Source organism: Tinamus guttatus, unplaced genomic scaffold (assembly GCF_059628265.1).
Source record: "Tinamus guttatus ecotype Peru unplaced genomic scaffold, ASM5962826v1 Tinamus_guttatus_pri_ptg000385l, whole genome shotgun sequence".
NCBI lineage: Eukaryota > Metazoa > Chordata > Aves > Tinamiformes > Tinamidae > Tinamus > Tinamus guttatus.
In genome coordinates this window covers 79,211-98,287 of record NW_028288919.1, presented here as the reverse complement: position 1 = coordinate 98,287, position 19,077 = coordinate 79,211, and the positions used below count along the sequence as shown (strand labels likewise).

General features: G+C 66.9%; 3 protein-coding genes across 3 annotated transcripts; 2 read left to right on the top strand and 1 right to left on the bottom strand.

The window, feature by feature from the left end:
* Window positions 1-16: 16 nt before the first annotated feature.
* On the top strand, window positions 17-7,078 carry LOC104575995 (ubiquitin-like modifier-activating enzyme 1; the record flags this gene model as incomplete). Its single annotated transcript, XM_088530702.1, has 16 exons — window positions 17-178; window positions 417-524; window positions 633-713; window positions 781-936; window positions 1,099-1,264; window positions 1,511-1,707; window positions 2,289-2,353; window positions 2,665-2,848; window positions 2,944-3,018; window positions 3,447-3,633; window positions 3,825-3,934; window positions 4,219-4,305; window positions 4,382-4,573; window positions 6,332-6,433; window positions 6,519-6,619; window positions 6,952-7,078. Coding segments are annotated over 16 exons (2,100 nt in total), but the record flags the coding sequence as incomplete, so codon positions are not given.
* Window positions 7,079-7,330: 252 nt separating this feature from the next.
* Window positions 7,331-9,654, bottom strand: LOC148593536 (PAK4-inhibitor inka1-like). The gene is made up of 2 exons (XM_088530703.1): window positions 9,593-9,654; window positions 7,331-8,300 (listed from the first exon to the last, which is right to left on the bottom strand). The coding sequence occupies exons 1-2, from the start codon at window positions 9,641-9,643 to the stop codon at window positions 7,383-7,385; spliced, it is 969 nt and encodes a 322-aa protein (XP_088386829.1). The 5' UTR covers window positions 9,644-9,654; the 3' UTR covers window positions 7,331-7,382.
* A 1,346-nt stretch (window positions 9,655-11,000) lies between these two features.
* Window positions 11,001-18,070, top strand: LOC148593535 (cadherin-related family member 4-like). Its single transcript, XM_088530701.1, has 19 exons — window positions 11,001-11,058; window positions 11,344-11,358; window positions 11,496-11,722; window positions 11,824-11,986; window positions 12,123-12,211; window positions 12,387-12,482; window positions 13,054-13,157; window positions 13,225-13,361; window positions 13,467-13,650; window positions 13,826-13,976; window positions 14,389-14,491; window positions 14,729-14,944; window positions 15,026-15,165; window positions 15,459-15,603; window positions 15,678-15,880; window positions 16,005-16,144; window positions 17,741-17,822; window positions 17,906-17,936; window positions 18,015-18,070. The coding sequence occupies exons 1-19, from the start codon at window positions 11,001-11,003 to the stop codon at window positions 18,068-18,070; spliced, it is 2,340 nt and encodes a 779-aa protein (XP_088386827.1).
* The last annotated feature ends 1,007 nt before the right edge of the window (window positions 18,071-19,077 follow it).

Sequence of the window (19,077 nt, the reverse complement as noted above, 5' to 3'; positions counted from 1 at the left end):
GGGCACCTCTTTGCTCCAGGAGGATGCCCAGCGGGTGCTGGAGCTGGCCCGGAGGCTGGCCGAGCAGCACAGGCCCCTGGACGAGGCCCTGGTGCAAGCCTTCGCCAGCGTCAGTGCGGGGGACCTTTGTCCCATGGCGGCCTTCGTCGGGGGCCTGGCAGCCCAGGAGGCCCTGAAGGTGAGCGGGGTGGCATTGGCACCGCGCGGGGACCTGCTCTGGATGCCCGGGGAGCTGGCGCGGCTCGTGCGGCCCTGCGTGGCCACCCCACAGCCGTTGGTGGCCACGAGAGGGCACTTGCTGTCCATATGTTGGGCTCTGCCGGCCCGCAGGGAAAGGGTCATCATCTATCCCGGGTGCAGGGAGCCCACTGTGAGGCCGCAGCTTGTGGAGCTGCTGGGACCCTGTTTTGGCCTAGGCCGCCTCTGGGAAATTCCTGCCGTTGGATCAGTGGCTCTACTGCGATGCCTTGGAGTGCCTGGCCATGGAGGGGGCTGCGCGGCTGACGGAGGAGGACTGCGCCCCGGTGAGAGCCGCCTGGCACTGAGCCTGGCCCCGCTGTGCCGAGGAGCTGCCTGGGCCGCTGGGGATGCCGCAGCTGCCCCCGCTCACTGCCGCTCGTCTGCCCCCACAGAGGGGCTCTCGCTACGATGGCCAGATTGCTGTGTTCGGGGCTGACTTCCAGGAGAGACTGGGCCGCCAGAAATACTTTGTGGTAAGTAGGGGAGGTGGATACAGCAGAGTCAACATGTCGGGAGACAGTGACAGCTCTGTCCTGGCAGGTGGGAGCTGGTGCCATCGGCTGCGAACTGCTGAAAAACTTTGCCATGATGGGCTTGGCCGCGGGGGCAGGCGGGGACATCACGGTGACCGACACGGACACCATCGCGCGCTCCAACCTCCACCGGCAGTTCCTCTTCCGCTCGACAGATATATCGGTGAGCCGAGGCCTGGCAGTGGCTGGAGCACCCGGCCCCATGCCCCTTCCCCAGGAGAACCCAGGGGCTTTGGTGTCCGTAGGACCGGGGTGGGGTCCCCAAACAGGCTCTCCCCGGAGAGTGGGGCTGCGGGAACTGCCCGTACCCTCTCTGCGCTCACAGAAGCCAAAGGCAGAGGTAGCAGCTGCAGCTGTGAGGCTCATGAACCCTGACATCAAGGTGACGGCGCACCAGAACCAGGTGGGACCTGCCACGGAGCTCATCTATGGGGCTGACTTTTTCAAGCAGCTAGATGGCGTTGCCAGCGCCCTGGACAACCTGGAGACCCGTGAGTACCTGGGGCAAGCGGGAGCCACATGCAGGATGGTGCCGCTTGGCTGCAGGCGGCATGTGCCACCAGTGGGACACACTCTGCATGGCTTTAGGTGGGCAGCTGGCACATGTAACTGTGGGGAGAGAAGGGGACCCGGTGCTGTCCATCTGGGCCTGGGGTCTCCATCTGGGCCTTGGCTGTCTCCACTTCTTCTAGGCCAAAAAGCCTTTCTGGCACCTGGGCACTCCTTGTTCCTCACAGGTACCTACCTGGAGAGCCGCTGCTGCCGCTCCCTCAGGCCGCTGGTGGATTCAGGCACAGAGGGCACACAGGGGAACGTGCTCGTCATGGTGCCCCACCTGACCAGGCTGCTGGGACCTGCCAGTGACCCCGTGGACCCGACCTTCCCCCTCTGCACCCTGCGACACTTCCCCTGGACCACTGAGCACACGCTGCAGGTAGGGCCGCGCTAGCTGGGCGCCGGGGCTGGCCCGCACGGGAGCTGCGGCCCCTGGTGCTGATGGAGGAGGCCCCGGCCTTTGTTTTCCTGCAGGAAGCCGTTCCCCCCAGCTCCAGCCCCGTGCCGGGGAGCCGTGGGCAGGATACGGGCCCCAGCTGCTTCCTGGCTGGAGGCCCAAGCGCAACGTGCGTCCCTGCCCAGCGCTCCCCCCGCCCCGCGCAAACCCGGACACGGCCTCTCCCCGCCTGGCACGGAGCCCGTGGCACCTCGGCCTGGGCTTCCTGGGGACCACGGGGTGCCGCATGGGCCGTGCATCGTCCCACATGTCAGGGTGGGCAGGGCTTGGGACCGGTTGTCCCCAACCAGGAGTGTCAGGCAGCGTCCCAAACCAGGCGCTCCTGTCTCAGGGGTTGGCAGGCTCTTGCGTGCTGCACCACAGGGCTCATAGGGCTACAGGGTCCCCCAGGATATCCCCTGACTGTCCAAAGTGCCAGCCCCAGTCTCTGCAGCCTGTGTGCAGGGGGGTGCTGGGGTGAGCACTTGTGGCTGGATGTTTAACCCTCGCTTTCCCTTCCGCAGTGGGCACGAGACAAGTTTGAGGGGCTCTTCAGGCTCTCTGCAGAGAATGTCAACCGGTTCCTGGCGTGAGTGTGGGTGTCGGGTGTGAAGGTGCCCAGGCAGGGCAGGGGGCAGAGCTAGGGGACCGTGGCTGCTGTTAGAGCACTGCTCGCTGCTGCTGCATGTGGGGCCGGGGGACAGACTGTTGCGTCCCGTTCAAGGTACCTTGCTGGGTTATTCCAGAGACACTAGTCAGGCCTTGCCCGTCAGCTGGGACAGGATGTTTGTCCCTGCTGGTGAGGGCTCTTTGGGCAGTCAACTCTGCCTGCTGTGAACCGGGGAGAGGCTCTGTGGAGGCCAGGATGAGGACCGGCCCTAGGAACACCCGGTTTCACAGAGACCCGGCCTTCCTGGAGCACCTGGAGGCACCAGAGGCGCTGGAGGTCCTGCAGCGAGTGCGGAAGAGCTTGCAGGAGAGGCCGCGGGACTGGCAGGACTGTGTGCGCTGGGCCCGCCGGCGCTGGCAGAGCTGCTACCATGACACCATCTCCCAGCTGTTGCTCACCGTCCCCCCGGACCACGTGAGCCTGACACCAAGCAGGACTGGGAGCCTCCTGCCCCCTCTGTCCTCTGCCAGCCTCCCCCTCAAGCCTGACTCTGCTTTCCCTGTGCCCAGGAAACCAGCCCCGGCATTGCCTTCTGGTCGGGGAACAGGAGGTGTCCCCATGAGCTGACGTTTAACCCTGATGATGTAAGTGCAGGGAAGAGCTGTGCGGGCTGGGGACATGAACCTCACACTCCACGGCGGGCTTGGTGGGCTGGGGGGAAAGATGCAGGTCCTCGATGGGGTAGGAGGGATGCTGGGCCACAGTCACAGGCAGAATGGGAGCATTGTGGGCCAAGCTGACGTGTAGCACCTGCTTTGTGCTCCAGCTCACAGAGCCTGCCTGGGACTTGCAGAGTCCTGGACAGGGTCTGTCCTCGTTACCTTGGTCTGCCAGGGCACTGCGGAAATGCCGAGGAGGTCCTCGGCTCTGTGGCCGGGAGGAGAGACATTTCTCCCCCTCAGGACAAATCTGGGCTGCTCTGCCTGGTTGTAGCAGCATAGGAGCAGGCTCATAGGCTGCACTGGGGAGGTTACCTATGGTCCTCACTGCACTGCTCGTCTCTGCACCCCAGGACTCCCACGTGGCTTATATCATGGCTGCTGCCCGCCTCTTTGCTCAGACGCACAAGGTTTTGGCTCACGGTGACAGCGCGGCTGCGCGGGAGATCCTGCACAACATGGTCCTGCCGCCCTTCACACCTCAGGAGGGACTTCACATCAACATCACGGAGGAGCCGGAGGAGGTCCAGGAGGCTGTGGGTAGGGCCTCGTTAGGGCTTGTTTCCTGGATGCCTGGGTGCCCTGTGATAAAACTCTGGCCCGGGAAGCCCTGGGACCAACCTGGTTCTAGTGGGGCTCTGGTGCTGCTGCTTCCTGGCCCACGAGCTGCAGGGGCAACGAGGCCCATGCTGGGACAAGAATAACCCCCTGGGGCCCCTTTGTGCCTCCAGACCAAGGGCAGCTGGCAGAGCTCACCCGGGAGCTGGCACAGTGGCGACAGGAGCTGCTGGAGACTGAGGAGACACAAATACCCATCATGGAACCCATCCACTTCGAGAAGGTACCCAGGGCAGGCGCAGGGCTTGAGGGAGGCGTGTGCCCGGTGCTGGGCACTGTCCCCAGCGCAGAAGCTGCTCTGCAGAGCACAGGGCTTGTCCTGTAACGCTGCCAGTCATTTCCCAGCCAGGAGACCTGGAAGGCAGGGAGCGTTTCTGCATCCTGCCTCATCTCCAGACTGGGAGCCTGCTGTCCCCGAGCAGCCCACAGGGGCTTTGCTTGGTCTTTGGGGGTCTCTGGTGGCTCAGTTGCTGCTCGGTGCCACTGTCCCTGCACTCTTCACCCTAGGATGACAACTTGCACATAGACTTTGTCACAGCCGCGTCCAACCTGCGCGCAGAGAACTACGGCATCCCCCGTGCCGACTGGCTCACGGTGAGGCATGGGGCAGGGCTCGGCAGGCGGTGCGGCACTGTGTGGGCGCCGCTGGTGATGCCCACTCCTCCCGCAGAGCAAGCGCCTTGTGGGACGAATCGTGCCCGCCATTGCCACCACCACCATGGCCGTGGCCGGCCTGGCTTGCCTGGAGATCTACAAGCTCGTGTGGGGCTGCCAGGACCTCAGCTGCTACCGTAGGAGCAACCTCTTTCTCTCCAGCTCCCTGCTGCTCCGCGCCCAGCCCCTGCCACCCTCCACCTACAAGGTAGGACTCTCTCTCGCCCGCGGTGCGTGCTCATCCTGCAAGGGCTTCTCCTGGGGCACAGGGCTGCCTAGGGCCCGCTGGGTGCCCCGGCTCGTGGCGCTGATGGTGACCGAGTGCCTGGCGTGCAGATCCGGGTGCGAGGACGCCGAGCGGCTGTGTAGGAGGGGTGGCCTGGGCAGCCGGGGCTCCGGAAACAGCGCCCGGGCCTGTGGGGCCTGGGCACGTCTCCAGGCGGGAGGAATCAGCTCCTTCCTGCGGCCTCGCCGGCTGCGGGCTGCTCGCCAGGCCCCGCCGCCCCCCTCGCGCTGCGGAGCGGGGCCGAGCTCCGTTCTGGAGCTGCCAGCCTCCCTCCTGCCGCCCCAGCTTCGTGCCCGTCCCCAAGCGTCCACGTGGGCCCGAGCGGGGTGCTCAGGGCTGCCGTGGGGCTGGGACCGCGCTGACGCCCCACAGCGGGCCGCGTGGCGAGGGGGGCGGCAGGCCGCAGCGGCAGCTCACAGCTGCCTTATGGAAAGCAGCTGGAGCAGCCACGAGCAGCTGGCAGCGGGCCCCGTCCGGAGCCGGGGAAGCGCCGCAGGGCGGGGGGAGCGGGGCCGGGGTCCCGGGCTGCGCGGGGGCCGGGCAGAGCTGCCGGGAGCGAAAGCAGAGCCACGGCGGGGGCGGGGGGCAGTCCCACATTGGGACCGTCTGGGCGATAGAGGCCTCTTTGTCTGGGGGTTTATGGCGTGCGAGGCAGCCCTTCCTGTGCGGCAGGAAGCGCCGATTGGAACCAGATTGGCCCGGGGGGCCCAGGGCCGGGGGCAGGAAGAGGGGGAGGGGAGGCGCCTCCAACGCCTCCGCTCCGGCTCCAAGGGCCTCGCTGCGCCTGCGCCCCATGGCCCTGCATGTGGTTCGGCCCCATGGCAGCGCCTGGATGAGCCCCCCGGTCGGGGCTGCTGAGGCGCTGGGGACGTCCCGCCACGCAGCGGGACAGCGGTGCCATGGTGGAGGATGCTCCACCGCCCCTTGGCACCCTCAGGGCCCTTTGCTCGCCCCATGTCGCCCTGTGACAGCTCCCGCTGCCTTGTGTCCTGCAATATCCCAGCCCGATGCGTCACGGTCTCCAGTTCGGCCGTGGCAGGAGCCACGAGCAGGCCACGGCCTGGCCTTCCCCGGTGGGGACAGTCCTGGCGGGACAGCGGCCATCCCTCCATGCTGGTGCAGCATGGGGGCTCGCACCGCCTCGGCCAGCGTGGGGTTAAGCCCCTTTCCGCCAGGCTCTCACTGCCACAGGCAGGAGGTGAGAGGAGGTGGCGGGAGGTGAGAGCAGCCAGGTGCGACCGCCCGTCCCAGCTGGGCGGCAGGAGCGGGGCCGGCGCTGTAGCACGCGCCCCGCGGCGAGGGCAGATGGCGGCGCGGCCGTGCCAGATGGCGCCCGGCCGCAGAGGCCACCGCAGCCCTCGCCCTGCGCGGCCCCGCGAGCGCGGCTGGCTCTGCTCCGCGGCGACCGGTGTTGAGGCTGGCGGCTCAGGGACCCCCTCAGGCCAGAGGCGGGTGGCGAGGAGCAAGAAGGGGCCGTTGTGTGGGACCGGGGAGCGCTTCAATGGGGCTTTGTGCGGGGAGGCGCTGGCTCCCCATGGGGGCTGGCAACGCCTGCGGGGCTGGCTGTGTCCCGATCACTCTGGTGGCATCAAGGGGATGGCCGTGCCCTGCTCTGTCCCCTCTGCGGCTCTGCGCCCGTGCCCTGCTCAGGGCCTGCTCCCAGCCCGTTCCGCCCCGCAGTACGGCCAGAGGGAGTGGAACTGCTGGGACCGGCTTGAGGTGCAGGCGGTCGGCGCTGATGGGCAGGAGCTGACGGTGCAGGAGCTCCTGGAGCGGCTGGAGGTGAGCGCGGCGTGGGCAGCGCCATGGGCTGCCCTGGGGGCTGTGCGCCCGCCCCTCACCTTGGCCCTGACCCTGGCTGTTGCAGCGGGAGCACGGGCGGGCCGTGACCATGCTCCTGTATGGCTACACCACGCTCTACGACCGGGCATGGGACGAGGCGACGCAGGCGCAGCAGCGGGCGCAGAGGTGGGTCCTTGGCTCCACTCCTGCTGCCTCATCCTGCCCCCCGGCAGCGCCTCCGTGCTGGGCACCGGCGCGGGGGGTGGGAGGTGTCCGCGCCCTCCCTCTCCCGCTCTGCACAGAGCCGTTCGCAGTCGGGGCCGGCGCTGCAGCCGCTGCGGGGTAAACATCCTGCTGGCCGCGCTTCCCGTGGCACGACCCCGTGCCGCCAGGAGCCACGGGAGCACCCTGAGCCCTCTCCTTGCAGGAGCTACCGAATGCAGCCTTCCCTGTGTCCAAAAACCTGGGGGGAGCAGCCTGCCCCCCTCTCAACCCCCCTTCTCCTTCCCTCTGTGCAGGCTGTCGGAGAGCCTGGAGGCGGCCGGCAAGCCAAGGCCCCGGGAGCTGGAGCTGCATTACGTGTGTGAGGGAGAGGAGGAGCAGGACGATGACAGCTGCCCCCCACTCCTCTGCTACATGCCCTGAGTCTGCCACAGGCCACCAGGGTGGCCGTGCCCGCGGTGCCAGCTCCCCTGTGAATAAAAGCTGCAGGATCAGCTCCAGTATGGGGTCACGGGCTGCAAATGCCCTCATGCTGTCACACAGGTCTGTGCCACCAGCGCACCCAGTAAATCCAGTCACCCCTGTCCCTCCTGCCAGGAGCTGGGGCACCGAGAGGCCGGCTGTGCCACAGGGCAGCCCTTGCACTCCACAAAGCAGCGGTGGTGGCTGTGGTACCGTACAAAAACAAGGTTTATTTACAGGGGAGCGGGGCGGGGGACGGGCAGCACTAGATGTAGCCGATCACATCATTGCAGATGATGGGCTGGCGGCTGCGGCTGTTCATGAGGGCCGTGAAGCGGTTGAAGTCCGTGGCCAGCTGCGCGAGGTTGTTGTGGGACTGGTGGAAGTAGGTGCCCTTGGGCTGGGCACCTAGGCCCAGTGGGCACGAGAGGCGCTTGGAGGCGTCGCGGCGGGCGCCGTCGGCCGCGCGGGGCCGTGCCATGCTGGCCAGCTTGCGGCGCACGTTGCCCGAGAGGTTGAGCAGGAAGCCGTGGGGCTTGCCAAGCCAGCGGGGGGGCTCGGCAGCGGGCAGGCGCCGTGGCTCGGCGCCCACCTCCGGCAGGTCCATCCAGTTCTCCACCAGGTCGGCGAAGCAGTTGTCCCCCAGCACCAGGGGCTGCCGGTTGCGGCTCTGCGACAGCAGCGAGACGGTCCAGTCCTGCGCATCGCCTGGCTCCAGCACCCGCCACTGCTCCAGGCAGGCGTCAGACGTGGACTTGGGCCGGGCCTTGCGGGTTGGGGCGGGCGCCTGGCCCGAGCTGCCGCGGAGGAAGGCGCCCACGGAGAGCCGGTGCGCGCGCTGGCAGGGCGGCGGGTGCCGCCGCAGCACGGGCGCCTCCTCCTCCCGCCACGTGCCCCCCGACACCTCCGAGTAGCCCGAGTCGAACTCCAAGCTGCGCTCACTGGCTGGCGGCGAGCGGGCGGCCAAGGGCCGCTCATCCTCTTCGGCACCGGGCTCCAGGCAGCAGGCTGAGTCCGCCTCCGAGACGTCCGAGCCGCGGCAGGGCGGGCGCTGCTCACTGAGGGACCCGGGCACTGGGGCGGCGCGCGGGGCCGGGCCCTGCGCCCGCTTGAGCTCGTGCAGCGCCTGCCTCATGCAGTGCATGTGGGCCTGCAGCGCGGCCCCCGCTTCCCGCAGGCACAGCTGCAGCAGGGGGAGAAGGGCAGGTTAGCACAGCTGCCGTCACCCTTCCCACGCCACCGTGGCCCGTGGGACAGCGAGAGCAGCCCCCCCTGCGCCTGGCGCCCGAGATGGAGTTGCTGCGGGAAGCGGGGGACCAAGGCCAGCGCCTCGGCCGGGGCGCCCGTGCCACGGGAGCGGCGCCCGCCACAGCCGGGCGTGCAGCTGGCGCGGGGCGCCGCGGGCGCAGGCCCTGGCTTGCCCGCAGCCCCGGGTGCCGCTTTCGCGCGGCTCCCGCCCGCAGCGCGCCCGGCGTGCAGCAGCACGTCGCGCTGAGCAAGCCCCGGCCGCCGCCTGCCGGGAAACGACACGGGGCCGCAGCGCCGCCAGCCCCCCCGCCGCTCCCTAGTGGCTTCGGGTGGCCGTTCGCGCCCTCCACTCAGGCCCAAGCAGCACAGGGGGCCACGGAGCTGTCTGCATCCCCCAGGGCAACCCGGGCGTCCCCCCCATGCACCGACACGGCCACCCCACCCTACCCACTCGCCAGCACGGGACACCCTGGGGTGACGTCATGGCCCAGGCAGGCCTGGGCCTGGCGTCCCAGGAACCCCCCCACCCCCGAAATGGCAGCAGGGAGGGGCACACAAGGGGCTAAATGAGTCTTCCCGGGTGGGTATTTGAGGGAACAGTTCGTGTTGGGAACCCGGCCACTCCTTTTGCTTGAATTCCCATTGTTTGAGCCAAAAAAGCAGGGCTTGACGTCCGCTTTCCTTCGGACTCTGACACGGTGCAAAGCAGAGTGCCAACGACTGCCTGCGTCTGTGCCCGGCGCTCACAGCCCCCTCTGGCAAGCAGCAGCCGGAGCCACTCTGGCTGGGGACCCTCTCAGCTGGACCCGCTGGCTTGGCATGGGCCCCGACCTGCCTGGCTGCGGCAGGACTCTGGCGGTGGCCATGGAGCTGCCGGAGGTTGGGACTGCCCCGAGAGGGCCCGTGGGCCCGGACGGGCCACCTGAGGCCGGGCTGTCACCACAGGGTCCCGCAGCCCCTCGTGGCCCCGGCTGTGCTCAGTGATGCCGATTGCCAGCGGGACTGCACTGTGACAGCGCTGGCATCCCCAGAGCTGCCACCCGGGGAGCCGCGGGACAACCTTGTCCCGTCGGGGCACCCGGGGCGCCCGCGTCGTCCTGGCACCCAAGGGGTGCCTCTTGCCCCCTGTGCGTGACATCACGGCGCTGAGCTCATCGCTGCGTGACATCACGGCACCGCCAGCGCCGGGGGTCCCGGGGCCGCTCCCCGCCCGCCCGGGACACTCACCACGTCTGCGCGCAGCTGACCGAGACAGGCGTCCAGGCGGGCGCTGCTCATGCCCGGCCGCCCCGGCCCCGCTCCCGGCCCCGCTCCGGGCCCCGCTCCGGGCTCCGCTCCCGGCTCTGCTCGCAGTCCCGCTCCGGCTCCGCTCCCGGCCCCGCGCAGCGCAGCGCCCGCCGTCTCCCGGCCCCTCGGCCCGGCGCCGCCCCCCGCCCCGCCGCAGCCAATGGGGCCGCCGTAACGTGAGCCCGGGCCCGGGCCCGCAGCGGCACCGGCGCCGCCGCCCCGCCCGGTCCGGCCCGGCCCGGCCCGGCCCGGCCCGCCCCGCCCCGCCCCGCCCGCGACGCGGAGCCGCTCGGCGAGCGGCAGCTCCTGCGCGCAGCCCCGGGCGGGCAGGACCCGCTGCCCGTTCGGGCTGGGCAGGACCCGCCGCCCCGGTGGCGCTGGGCGGGACCCGCCGCTCCAATTGAGGAGCCCAGGATGCGGCGGGGCCGGGCAGGATGAGGAGCCCTGGCAGCGCTGGAGCCCAGTGCCCCGTCGGGCAGGGCAGGACCCATGGTGACAGCCCGGGTCCTCCCGCCCCTGCGCTTGGCTGCCCCGCCACCCTGTCACCCCGCTGCTGGGCAGCCCCGCTCTCCTGGGGGAAATGGGTGCCACGCGGGCTGCGCTCCACCAGTGTCTATTAATTGGTCACTAATAGTGTCTAATAGGAATTCTGGGAGCTGGCACCCTGGTTTGCAAATGAAGAACAAGGCCAAAATTTAGCTCCCAGCTAATTTATTTCCTGGTTCCCACGTGGCAAGTCCATAGCTGCCAGGGCAGCAGCCCTTGGCTGAACATCATTTTCTTCCTCCCGGCCGCCCCCTAAAGCTGGTTGAGGTGGTCACGGTTGAGCTGGGCAGAGCCGGTGCCTGTCACCGCTGCGGTCCCTCCACGTAGTCAAGAGCTGTCTAGTCCCAGCTCGCATCAGGCTGGCAAGGTCCTGGTCAGCCCCTTGTGAAAACTGAGGCTTTCCCGTGCCAGGCGGGTGGCTGCAGGCAAGGAGGGAGCTGGCACATGTGGCACGGTGGGGTGGCCGTGCCCTCTGGTGGCCACGGGCCCGGCCGTGCCGGAGAGGTCTGTGTGCTCCGCAGCTGGTGAGGGGCAGTTGTGCCTTGGTTAAAACCCCCGCAAAAGGTCTGTGTGTGGCGTGCCTCTATTGTGCCAAGTTGTCCCTCTGTCCCCAGGATCAAGGGCTCAGTGAGGATGGAGGTCTGTGCTCGTGGAGGCTGTGGCTGCTGGGACAAAGTCACATCCCACCGCTCTGGGGCTGCAGCCAGAGCTACAAGTAGCCTGGGTCGAGCCACGGCCTGGGTGGTGCCCGCCGGCTATGGCAACAAGCTCTGGTGTGTCCCAAACAGAGCTACCTGCAGCCATGGGCATGGACGGCCACCTCACCTTTCTCGTCCTCCTCCTCACCTTTCATTGCCCAGGTATGAACCTCCTGGCAGGGGGTCCCAGTGCCTGGGCTGAGGGCACCTCTGGCCAGGTGCTGCGTGGGGCAGTGAGAACAGGGGGCAGAGGGAGACAGGTTCTCCCAGCCAGCCCCCTTCGCCAGGATGGGAATGGGGTGGTGGTAGGAATTAGGTGGAACAGCTAGAGGATCACCCAGGCATTGCTGGACATCTCTAGGGCTTCCCGGGGGGCATCTCCAGAGCATCACCAGGACTGGGGCATCTCTGGCAGGTTAGGATGACGTCGTCTTGTCCTTTTTCCAGGGTCTTTTGCCGCAGGTAAGAGCAGGGCGCCCTGGGCACCGCAGGGCACAGGGACAGCAGATTCCTCAGACTAGCTGGGTGACTCTCCAGCCTGGTGCGTTGGTGACGAGGCCCCGACCTGAGCCTGGTCCATGGGCGCCTGCCCTTGCCAGCCCTGCTCGGCCTGCCACACACTGTCACCGTGAGCGAAGACACCGCACCGGGCACCGCCGTGGCCGAGGTGACCCTGCTCTGCAGCAACGGCAGCAGCAACCCCCGGGTCATGCTGGTCCGTGTCGAGCCCAGGAGTCCTTCAGATCCCAATGCCACCCTGCTTGGTCCCTTCAACCCCGTCGCCGTCAGCAGCAACGGCTCGCTCGCCTACACGTTTCAGGCTGAGGTAGAGCCGGGTGGCAGTGCCCAGGCCAGCTGAGGGCAGGGGGTTTGGCTGGGAGCCCAGGGGTCGTGCATGCCCTGCTGAGCACTGTGCCACTGCGGCAGATCACGCTGAGCGCGGGCGCAGCACTTGATGCCCGCTGGGTGAACCAGTACACGCTGACTCTGCGGGCTGCCTGCCACGGCGAGGAGGAGGCTGAAGGGCAGCTCTTCATCAGGGTGACGCCGGTGCAGATGCTCCGCTGTGCTGCCAGCTTTGCCAGCACAGGTAACGGTCGGTGCCAGCAGCGGAGAGATGGGGCACCCGAAGCGGTAGGCATGGGGCGCAGCTGCCCATGGCGGGGGCAGCTTTTGGCCACCCCGGCTCACACCAGTCTTCTCTGGGTGCCCCTGTTGTGCTTCAGAAGGAGACACGGTGCAGGTCCTGGCAGACGTGGCGCCCCAGACACTCCTATACACTGTGGTGCCATTCCAGACGGCCAGAGAGCTGACAGTGAGTCCTGGGTACAGTGGGGTCCCCCCCAGCAAGGGGCGACTGCCTGGGGCACCCCAACCTCCTGCCCTCTGTCATCTTTTGGGGCGTGGGTCGGGAGAAGGTAGACACAGGATGCTGCCAAGGACACGGGAGACAGGAGGTTTCTGCTCTCCCTTTTGTCCCATTTCTGCAGTTCTACCTCAAAAACAATGACACTCCGCTTGTCCTCTCTGAACGGGGCACGGTGCTGGCACCTGCCAGCGGCTTTGATCCCAGGCCCAGCACCCAGGTGAGTGCCAAGGTCTCCTAGCGCTGGCATCGCCCTCATCCCAGCCTGGCTGGCATTAGCCCCATGGCCCTGTCCATGGCTCGCAGCAGCCTGTCCCTCACCACATGGGCACCCCAGCCCCAACTCTGTCCCCATTCCCATCCTGTCCCCATCTCTATCCCTGTTCCTATTCCCATCCTCATCTTCATCGCCATCTCCTTCTTCAGCCCCATCCTTGTTTCCATCTCCATTTCTGTTCCCACCTCCACCTCTGTCCCTGTCCCCCATCCCTATTCGCATCCTCATCCCTTCTCCATCTCTGTTCTTGTCTCCATCTCCATCCACATCCCTATTCCCATCTCCATCTGCATTTCTGTACCCATTTCTATCCTCACCTCCACCTCCATCTTAATCCCCATCTCTAGCCCTGTTGCAGTCCTCATCTCTATCCCAATGTCTGTCTCTGTCCCCATCCCTCTCTGTTCTCATCCCCATCTTCACCCCATCCCGAGGACCCAGTGCTGCTGCTGGCAGGTGGGTGGCCCCTGCTCCTGGCTGTCCCCCTGGGCTCCGGCCCCGGTGTTGCCCGCAGGTGTTCAGGCTGGAGATCGTGGTGATGGATCGGCATGGGCACAACTGCAGCGGGGCCGTGACGGTGGAAGTGCTGCCATCGCGCCATCCCCAGATCAACTTCACGTGAGTGGGGACAGGCTTGGGGCCGCTGGGCCTCGTGCCGTGCCGTGTCTGATGTCTGTGCTCACAGAGAGTCGTGGCGGGATGTGGCGGTGCCGGAGGGCATAGGCCCCTTGGAGCTGGTGACACAGGTCCACGCCAGTGGTGACAAGGTCCGCTATGTCCTTCTTAATCCAGAGGCACCAGCGCTCTTCACTGTTGACGCGGGTGAGTGGGGCAAGCAGAGGGGACCGCAGGGACACCCCCAGCATTTAAGCGTGTCCCCACCTGGGCCACCCCGGCCCAGCGTGAGGCTCCCTCCATGCCCTGCAGTGAGCGGTGAGATCCGCAGCACCCGTCGGCTGGACCTGGAGCGCTTCCCGCAGGCGGCCCACACGCAGCTGCTCGTCCAGGCCTACGAGGCGCGGACGCCCATGGCCCGTGCCACCATGACCCTCAACATCACCGTGCACCGGCGGAGCCAGCAGGCGCCACGCTGTGTCCCGGCGCTCGGCATGTACGGGCCACGTGGGCTGGTGCTGCACGGGGACCCCTGGCACTGCGTGGGTCTCCCAGGGGAGGTCACAGGGCAGTGGTGGGGACGGCTGCTTCGGGCTCTCCTTGTGCGGAAGGCCCGTGGGACCCTGGAGCTCGGCGGGATTGGAGCTGACGCTGCCCCTGCCCTTCTGCAGCTCCCGGGTGCCCGAGACAGTGCCCCCCGGCAGGACCCTGCTAACGCTGCGGTGCGCAGGGCCCACTGGGCCTGATGGCGCGCTGCACTACGCGGTTGAGGGTGCCGCCGCCTCGCACTCCCTAGTCCGCATGGAGGGGCCGCAGCTGCAGGTCAGCGGGGCTGGGACAGCGCGGGGCCGGGGCGCCGTTCTGGTGAGCCCTGCGGGTGGGCAGGGGGTGGGCATGAGCGGCACGGTGGTGTCCGTCTGCCTGCTGTATGGCAGCCGTACAGGGCCTGGGCTCCCTGGGACCCTCTTCCTGCTCAGTCCCACCAGGTTCTCCTCCCTGCTTCCCTGGCACAGCAGCAGCTCCACAGGACACCCTGTGCTTGCAAGCCCCGTGGCTCTGGGGGCATCCTGCCTACGCAATCTCCTTGCTGTCCTCGGGGGGACATCCTGTCCCTGAAGGAAACCCTGTCCCTGTAGGAACACCCCATCCCTGCAGGACACGCCATCCCTGCAGGACACCTTGTCCCCACAGGACACCCCGGTTCTGCCTGACCACCTCTGTCCGGACTCCGCAGGTCAACACCACCCTGGACTACGACTCCGAGCTTGCAGCTGCTGTGGGTTTCCAGTTCGCTGTCACCATTGTGGTGACAGCGGGAGGCCAGCCCCCGCGGAGCAGTGAGTGACATGTCCGTCACCCCGTGCCCCACTGTGCCCATGTCCCCCTGTCGTGTACAGACTGACAGGGCTGGCCCCACTGTAGCTTGAGAGGGAGAAAGCTCCTTCTTGGCCCCCCAACACCCTGGCCAGCAGGACAAAGTTCCTCTCCTGTTGCCGCTCTTGAGGGCCTAGGCAGTGCTGGCACAGGACATGGGACAGGGCGGGCAGTGCTGAGCCACCTTGTGTGCCACACAGCCCGCGTGCCCGTGCTTGTGACGGTGACACCTGTGAATGAATACGCACCGCAGTGCCCCAACAGCACGGCCTTCACTGTGCCGGAGACTGCAGCCTTTGGCACGGTCGTGGGGAGCATCACTGGCACTGACCGTGACTACCCGCTGCACAGCATCGAGTACAGCCTCGAGGAGCGCGTGGGCTCTGCCCAGCCCTTCTCCGTCGACACACGCATGGGTGAGCGTGGGCCCCCTCCTGAAGCCCAGCTGGGCTCGAGCGCGCCCATGGGTGCCCAGCAGCTTGGCACCACCCTGGCAGGCAAGATCTATGTGGTGGGAACCCTGGACTACGAGCGGCAGAAGAGCTACAGGCTCGTGGTGAGGCTCACGGACACGCACAACGACGCGGACCCAGCGAAGCGGCGCAGCTGCCTGTGCAACGTGGCCGTGCACGTGCAGGTGTGGGCAGGGGCACCGCCACGGTGGCTCCGCTAGCGACCTCTTCCAGGGAGGAACTGGTCCCGAGTTGCCTTTGGCGCCCAGTTTCTGGTGCAGCCGGATGAGGGGCTGGGAGCCAGCTTGTGTATTGGCTCGTGTAGGCTCAGGGGAAATGGGGTGCCCAGACAGCAGATTCACCCTCTCTGGTGCCTGGGCCCGTCACCTGGATGCTTGGACCCCTCCTTATGGCCAATCATCCAATGAAATAGTTGTGGATTCTCTAGTGGCTCATATAGGGTTGTGGCTCCCGGCAGGCCGTGCTCGGCGAGGCGCCTGTGTGCACGCCGGAGGTGCAGGAGCTGCGGGTCACATCCAAGGCAGGCAGCCGCCAGCCTGTCACACGCCTTGCGTGCCAGGGCAGCAGCGAGGGTGCCCCGCTGTCCTACGCCATCATCAGGGGTGAGGAGCTGCAGCAGCGAGGGTGCCTGGCCTTGCGCTGTGGTCTGGGCCTTATAGCGGAGCTTCTTGTCCAGGCAACGAGGACAGGTACTTCCGCATGGAGGGGAACACCCTGCTCCATGTCCCCAATGGCCTGGACCAGCCCCGCACCTTTGTGCTGCTGGTGGAGGTGTGGGGTGGCCCCGGTGTCCCGCGCCGCAGCACCACAGTGATGCTGGTGGTGCACGTCACCCCCCAGCCCACCACGGTGCCACCCTGGAGCACCGCCTGGCGCTCGGTAAGTGGAACCCTCCTCCGTGAAACAGAGCGGAGGTCTTGGCTCTGCCCACGTGTCCGGGCATGCCGTCCTTCCTACACGGGCCCCAAGGACGGTGGCCCTCTGCCCCCGTGCACGTTTGCAGACACCGCGGAAGGAGCCAGTGATCATCACGCGGACGGAGGCAACGTGGAGCCCGCCAGCCTGGTTCGTGGTGGCTCTGACTGCCTCGGGCGCCCTGCTTCTGGCCGCCCTGGGCTGCGCGGCCCATGCCCTGCTGCTCAGGTGAGCCCGGCCTGCTGGGGCCACCATCCCGCTGGCTCGTGCCGGGGCCACAAGAGCTCCCACCACATGGAGGTGGGGGCTGCAGCCCGGGCCCTGATCGTTCACTGAGGGCTCACAGCTGCTCTCTGCTCCTCTTCACAGTGCCCGAGGCCGCAGCAAGCTGCTCAGAGGCACTAGGTAGGTGCCCACATAGGCCTGGGGTGACATCTGGCTGGGCAGCAGAGTCAGCAGCACATGTGGGTCACCTCAGCGTCGATGAGATTCTTGTCATGGGCTTCCGCAGCAACCTTGCAGGCAGTTGGGGACACGAGACCTCTCACTGGGGGTCATTCAATGGGTCTTGTTTTTTTTTTTTTTTTTTTTTTTTCTGGTTTAGGTCTGTGCTGCTGCTCCAGGCCGCTCCATGGAGCAGCATGCCCAAGGGGAAGGGTCTGGCACTGACGTGGGCCCTGTCTGGTGTGGAGGGCTGACGGTGGGGTGGTGGTTTTGCACAGGGACAGCCATGTTGCTGGCCGGGCTGGGGTAGACAGGGCTCCAGGTGACACGGGACAGCACAGCAGTGGCATCACTTAGGGCTCTGTGCCAGCCCTGGCTGGCGAAAGGGCCCCTGCCTGTGGCGGGGACACGAATGAAGCCTCTGGATCACACTGTGCTCGAGGGCTATTGAACCTCAGAGTGGCTCTCAGGGCTGCTCTAACCCTCAGAGCCAAACGGTGCTGCTGGCTCTGCAGTTTACTGACAAGGAGGAGCTGCTGAGGGATGCGGTGCTTAGGGACAGCCGGGCGCTCAGCAGCCACCATGAGGCAGGGCGCAGGAGGAGCCCCTCGGCCTTCACCAGCGCCCTGGCAAGGAGCACCCATGGGATGCAGCGCCGGTGGCTCAAAGGGGCTCCAGGGAGCTGGCGAGTCTTCAAGGACAGCAAGTCCTCCCAGGGCAAGAACGGTCCCTCGTGGCACCCGGGAAACAAGCAGCTCTATGAGACCTGCTTGTCTACGCAGGGAATTCATACAGGAGAGGGAAGCAGGGTCAGGCACCGAAGGAGCCTTTCAAACACTGCCCGAGCCTGTAGGGGTAGTGATAGCGAGACAGACAAGACTGAGGTTTTTGGTGCCTTTTTTTTTGCCTTTATTTGCTGGCAAAGTCTTCCAGGCCCCTGCACTTGAGCCAGGGTTCAAGGAGGAGAGAACGGGCAGCAGTGGATGAGGACTGAGTTACTGGAGGGAACTTGGCTCGTGTGAGCCCATGGAACGCAGTGGGCTGGACCAGGGGGTGCCCAGAGCTGGTCCATGTTGTCGCAAGGCTGCTCTCGGTCACCTTGAGAGGGCCGTGATATTTAGGGGAAAAAGGGCTCCCCCATAGTCTCCTGCTGGGCCCTCAGAGCCAACCTGGGGAGATACCGGCCAGAGAGGTGGACAATCAGGTAGGTGAAAATTGGCCGCCCCATGAGCTCGACAGGATGTGCTCGGCGGCTGCCAGCAGCATCCCTGGGGGGGATACTGGGGCCGTTGGGCACTTCATGAAAGCCCTGACGAAGGGCTCCAGCACTCTCAGCTCGTGGCCGACAGCCCCCATCTTGCTCTGTCCTCCCGCCCGCAGTTCCTGGGACCTGGCAGGGCAGAGGGCTGGAGCGCCGCAGAGGGGTGAGCGGCTGCGAGGCCGCGCCGACGCTGGCAGCCCGGTACGTGGCGGCCGCAGCGGCACCGCGGCGCGGGCACAGGCACGGGCCGGCCCTCAGCGCCCTGTCCGCGCTCTCTTGCACAGGTGCAGTTTGATGGCCGGGCCCATGACCCACGTGAGTGCCCTCCCCTCGCCAGGCCCCCGGCGCTTGGGGCAATGCCGGGGCACCGCGTCGACTGTGTCCCCTCTGCAGGCACGGGCAGGGACTATCTCTTCGACAGCGTCACGGGGCTGCGTCGCTGGATCTGAGCAGCCTGCAGGCCTGTCGCACGCAGCATCAAGCGCCGGGCAGCGGAGCCCTGTGCGGCCTTCACCCCGGGAAGAGGCTGCTCCAGCAACCAGGCCAGATCCAATAAAGAGGGGCCCCACTCGTGGTTGCTGTCATGGCCAGCCTGTTGGCGCGGTGCTGGCGGCACTGGCGAGGCCTCCCGGCAGCCGGGCCAGGTGGAAAGCGTGGTGGCGCCTCAGTGAGACGCGCTCTGCTCGCGGCACGGCACGGGCGTCCCGTCAGCAGCCTCGGGTGGGACGCGGAGGGGAGGGGAGCAGGCTGTCCTGCACAGCGAGCTGGTGCAGGGCAGGGAAAGCTCCATCATGGTGATTTTCAGAAGCTTTGGCCCAAACACACAATGAGCCCGTTTCTTCATCATGAGGCCGTGCCAGGCCCTTCCACAACCCATGTCTCTCATGCTCCCCCTGGGAGCTCCCTTGCTGTGAGCCTCCGGGTTCGGCTGCTCCAGGAACAAATGGCTGGAGATGACAGTCCCCCCTTGGAGGACATGGGTGTCTTAATGAGGAGTGGAATTAGCGTGGGCACAGGTAAACGTGACATTCAGCAGAGGAGTTAACGGGGCCTTGTGAACACACCGGAGCTCTTTGAAGGCCTTATTAAGCAAAGGGCGAAGGGAAGCAGCTGGACCCATAGGCTATTTGGGTTTCAAAGGGGCACTCAGCAGGACGCCTCCCCAGCCACCTTGCTGAGAACCAGCCTGCCGGCAGGGCTAGGAGGAAATAAAATTAATCTGGGGGACAACTGGTGATAAGGACTCGGATGGGGCGGCCAACAGGCGGATTTCACAGCCCAGAGCCGGGGGCTGTGAGAACCCACAGGCATCGGGCCATCACCACCGCAAGCAACGACCTCCCCTCGAGGGGGGGAAACTGGATGCAACGACCCGCCCCATCCCCATCCCCATCCCCATCCCCATCCCCATCCCCATCCCCATCCCCATCCCCATCCCCATCCCCATCCCCATCCC

Coding starts and splice junctions, on each gene's coding strand:
- LOC148593536 (XM_088530703.1), bottom strand. CDS start 9,643: ATGAGCAGCGCCCGCCTGGACGCCTGTCTCGGTCAGCTGCGCGCAGAC. Junction 8,301..9,592: donor GTCAGCTGCGCGCAGACGTG/GTGAGTGTCCCG, acceptor CCCCTGCTGCAG/CTGTGCCTGCGGGAAGCGGG.
- LOC148593535 (XM_088530701.1), top strand. CDS start 11,001: ATGGGCATGGACGGCCACCTCACCTTTCTCGTCCTCCTCCTCACCTTT. Junction 11,723..11,823: donor CCTACACGTTTCAGGCTGAG/GTAGAGCCGGGT, acceptor CCACTGCGGCAG/ATCACGCTGAGCGCGGGCGC. Junction 15,604..15,677: donor GTCCTACGCCATCATCAGGG/GTGAGGAGCTGC, acceptor CTTCTTGTCCAG/GCAACGAGGACAGGTACTTC.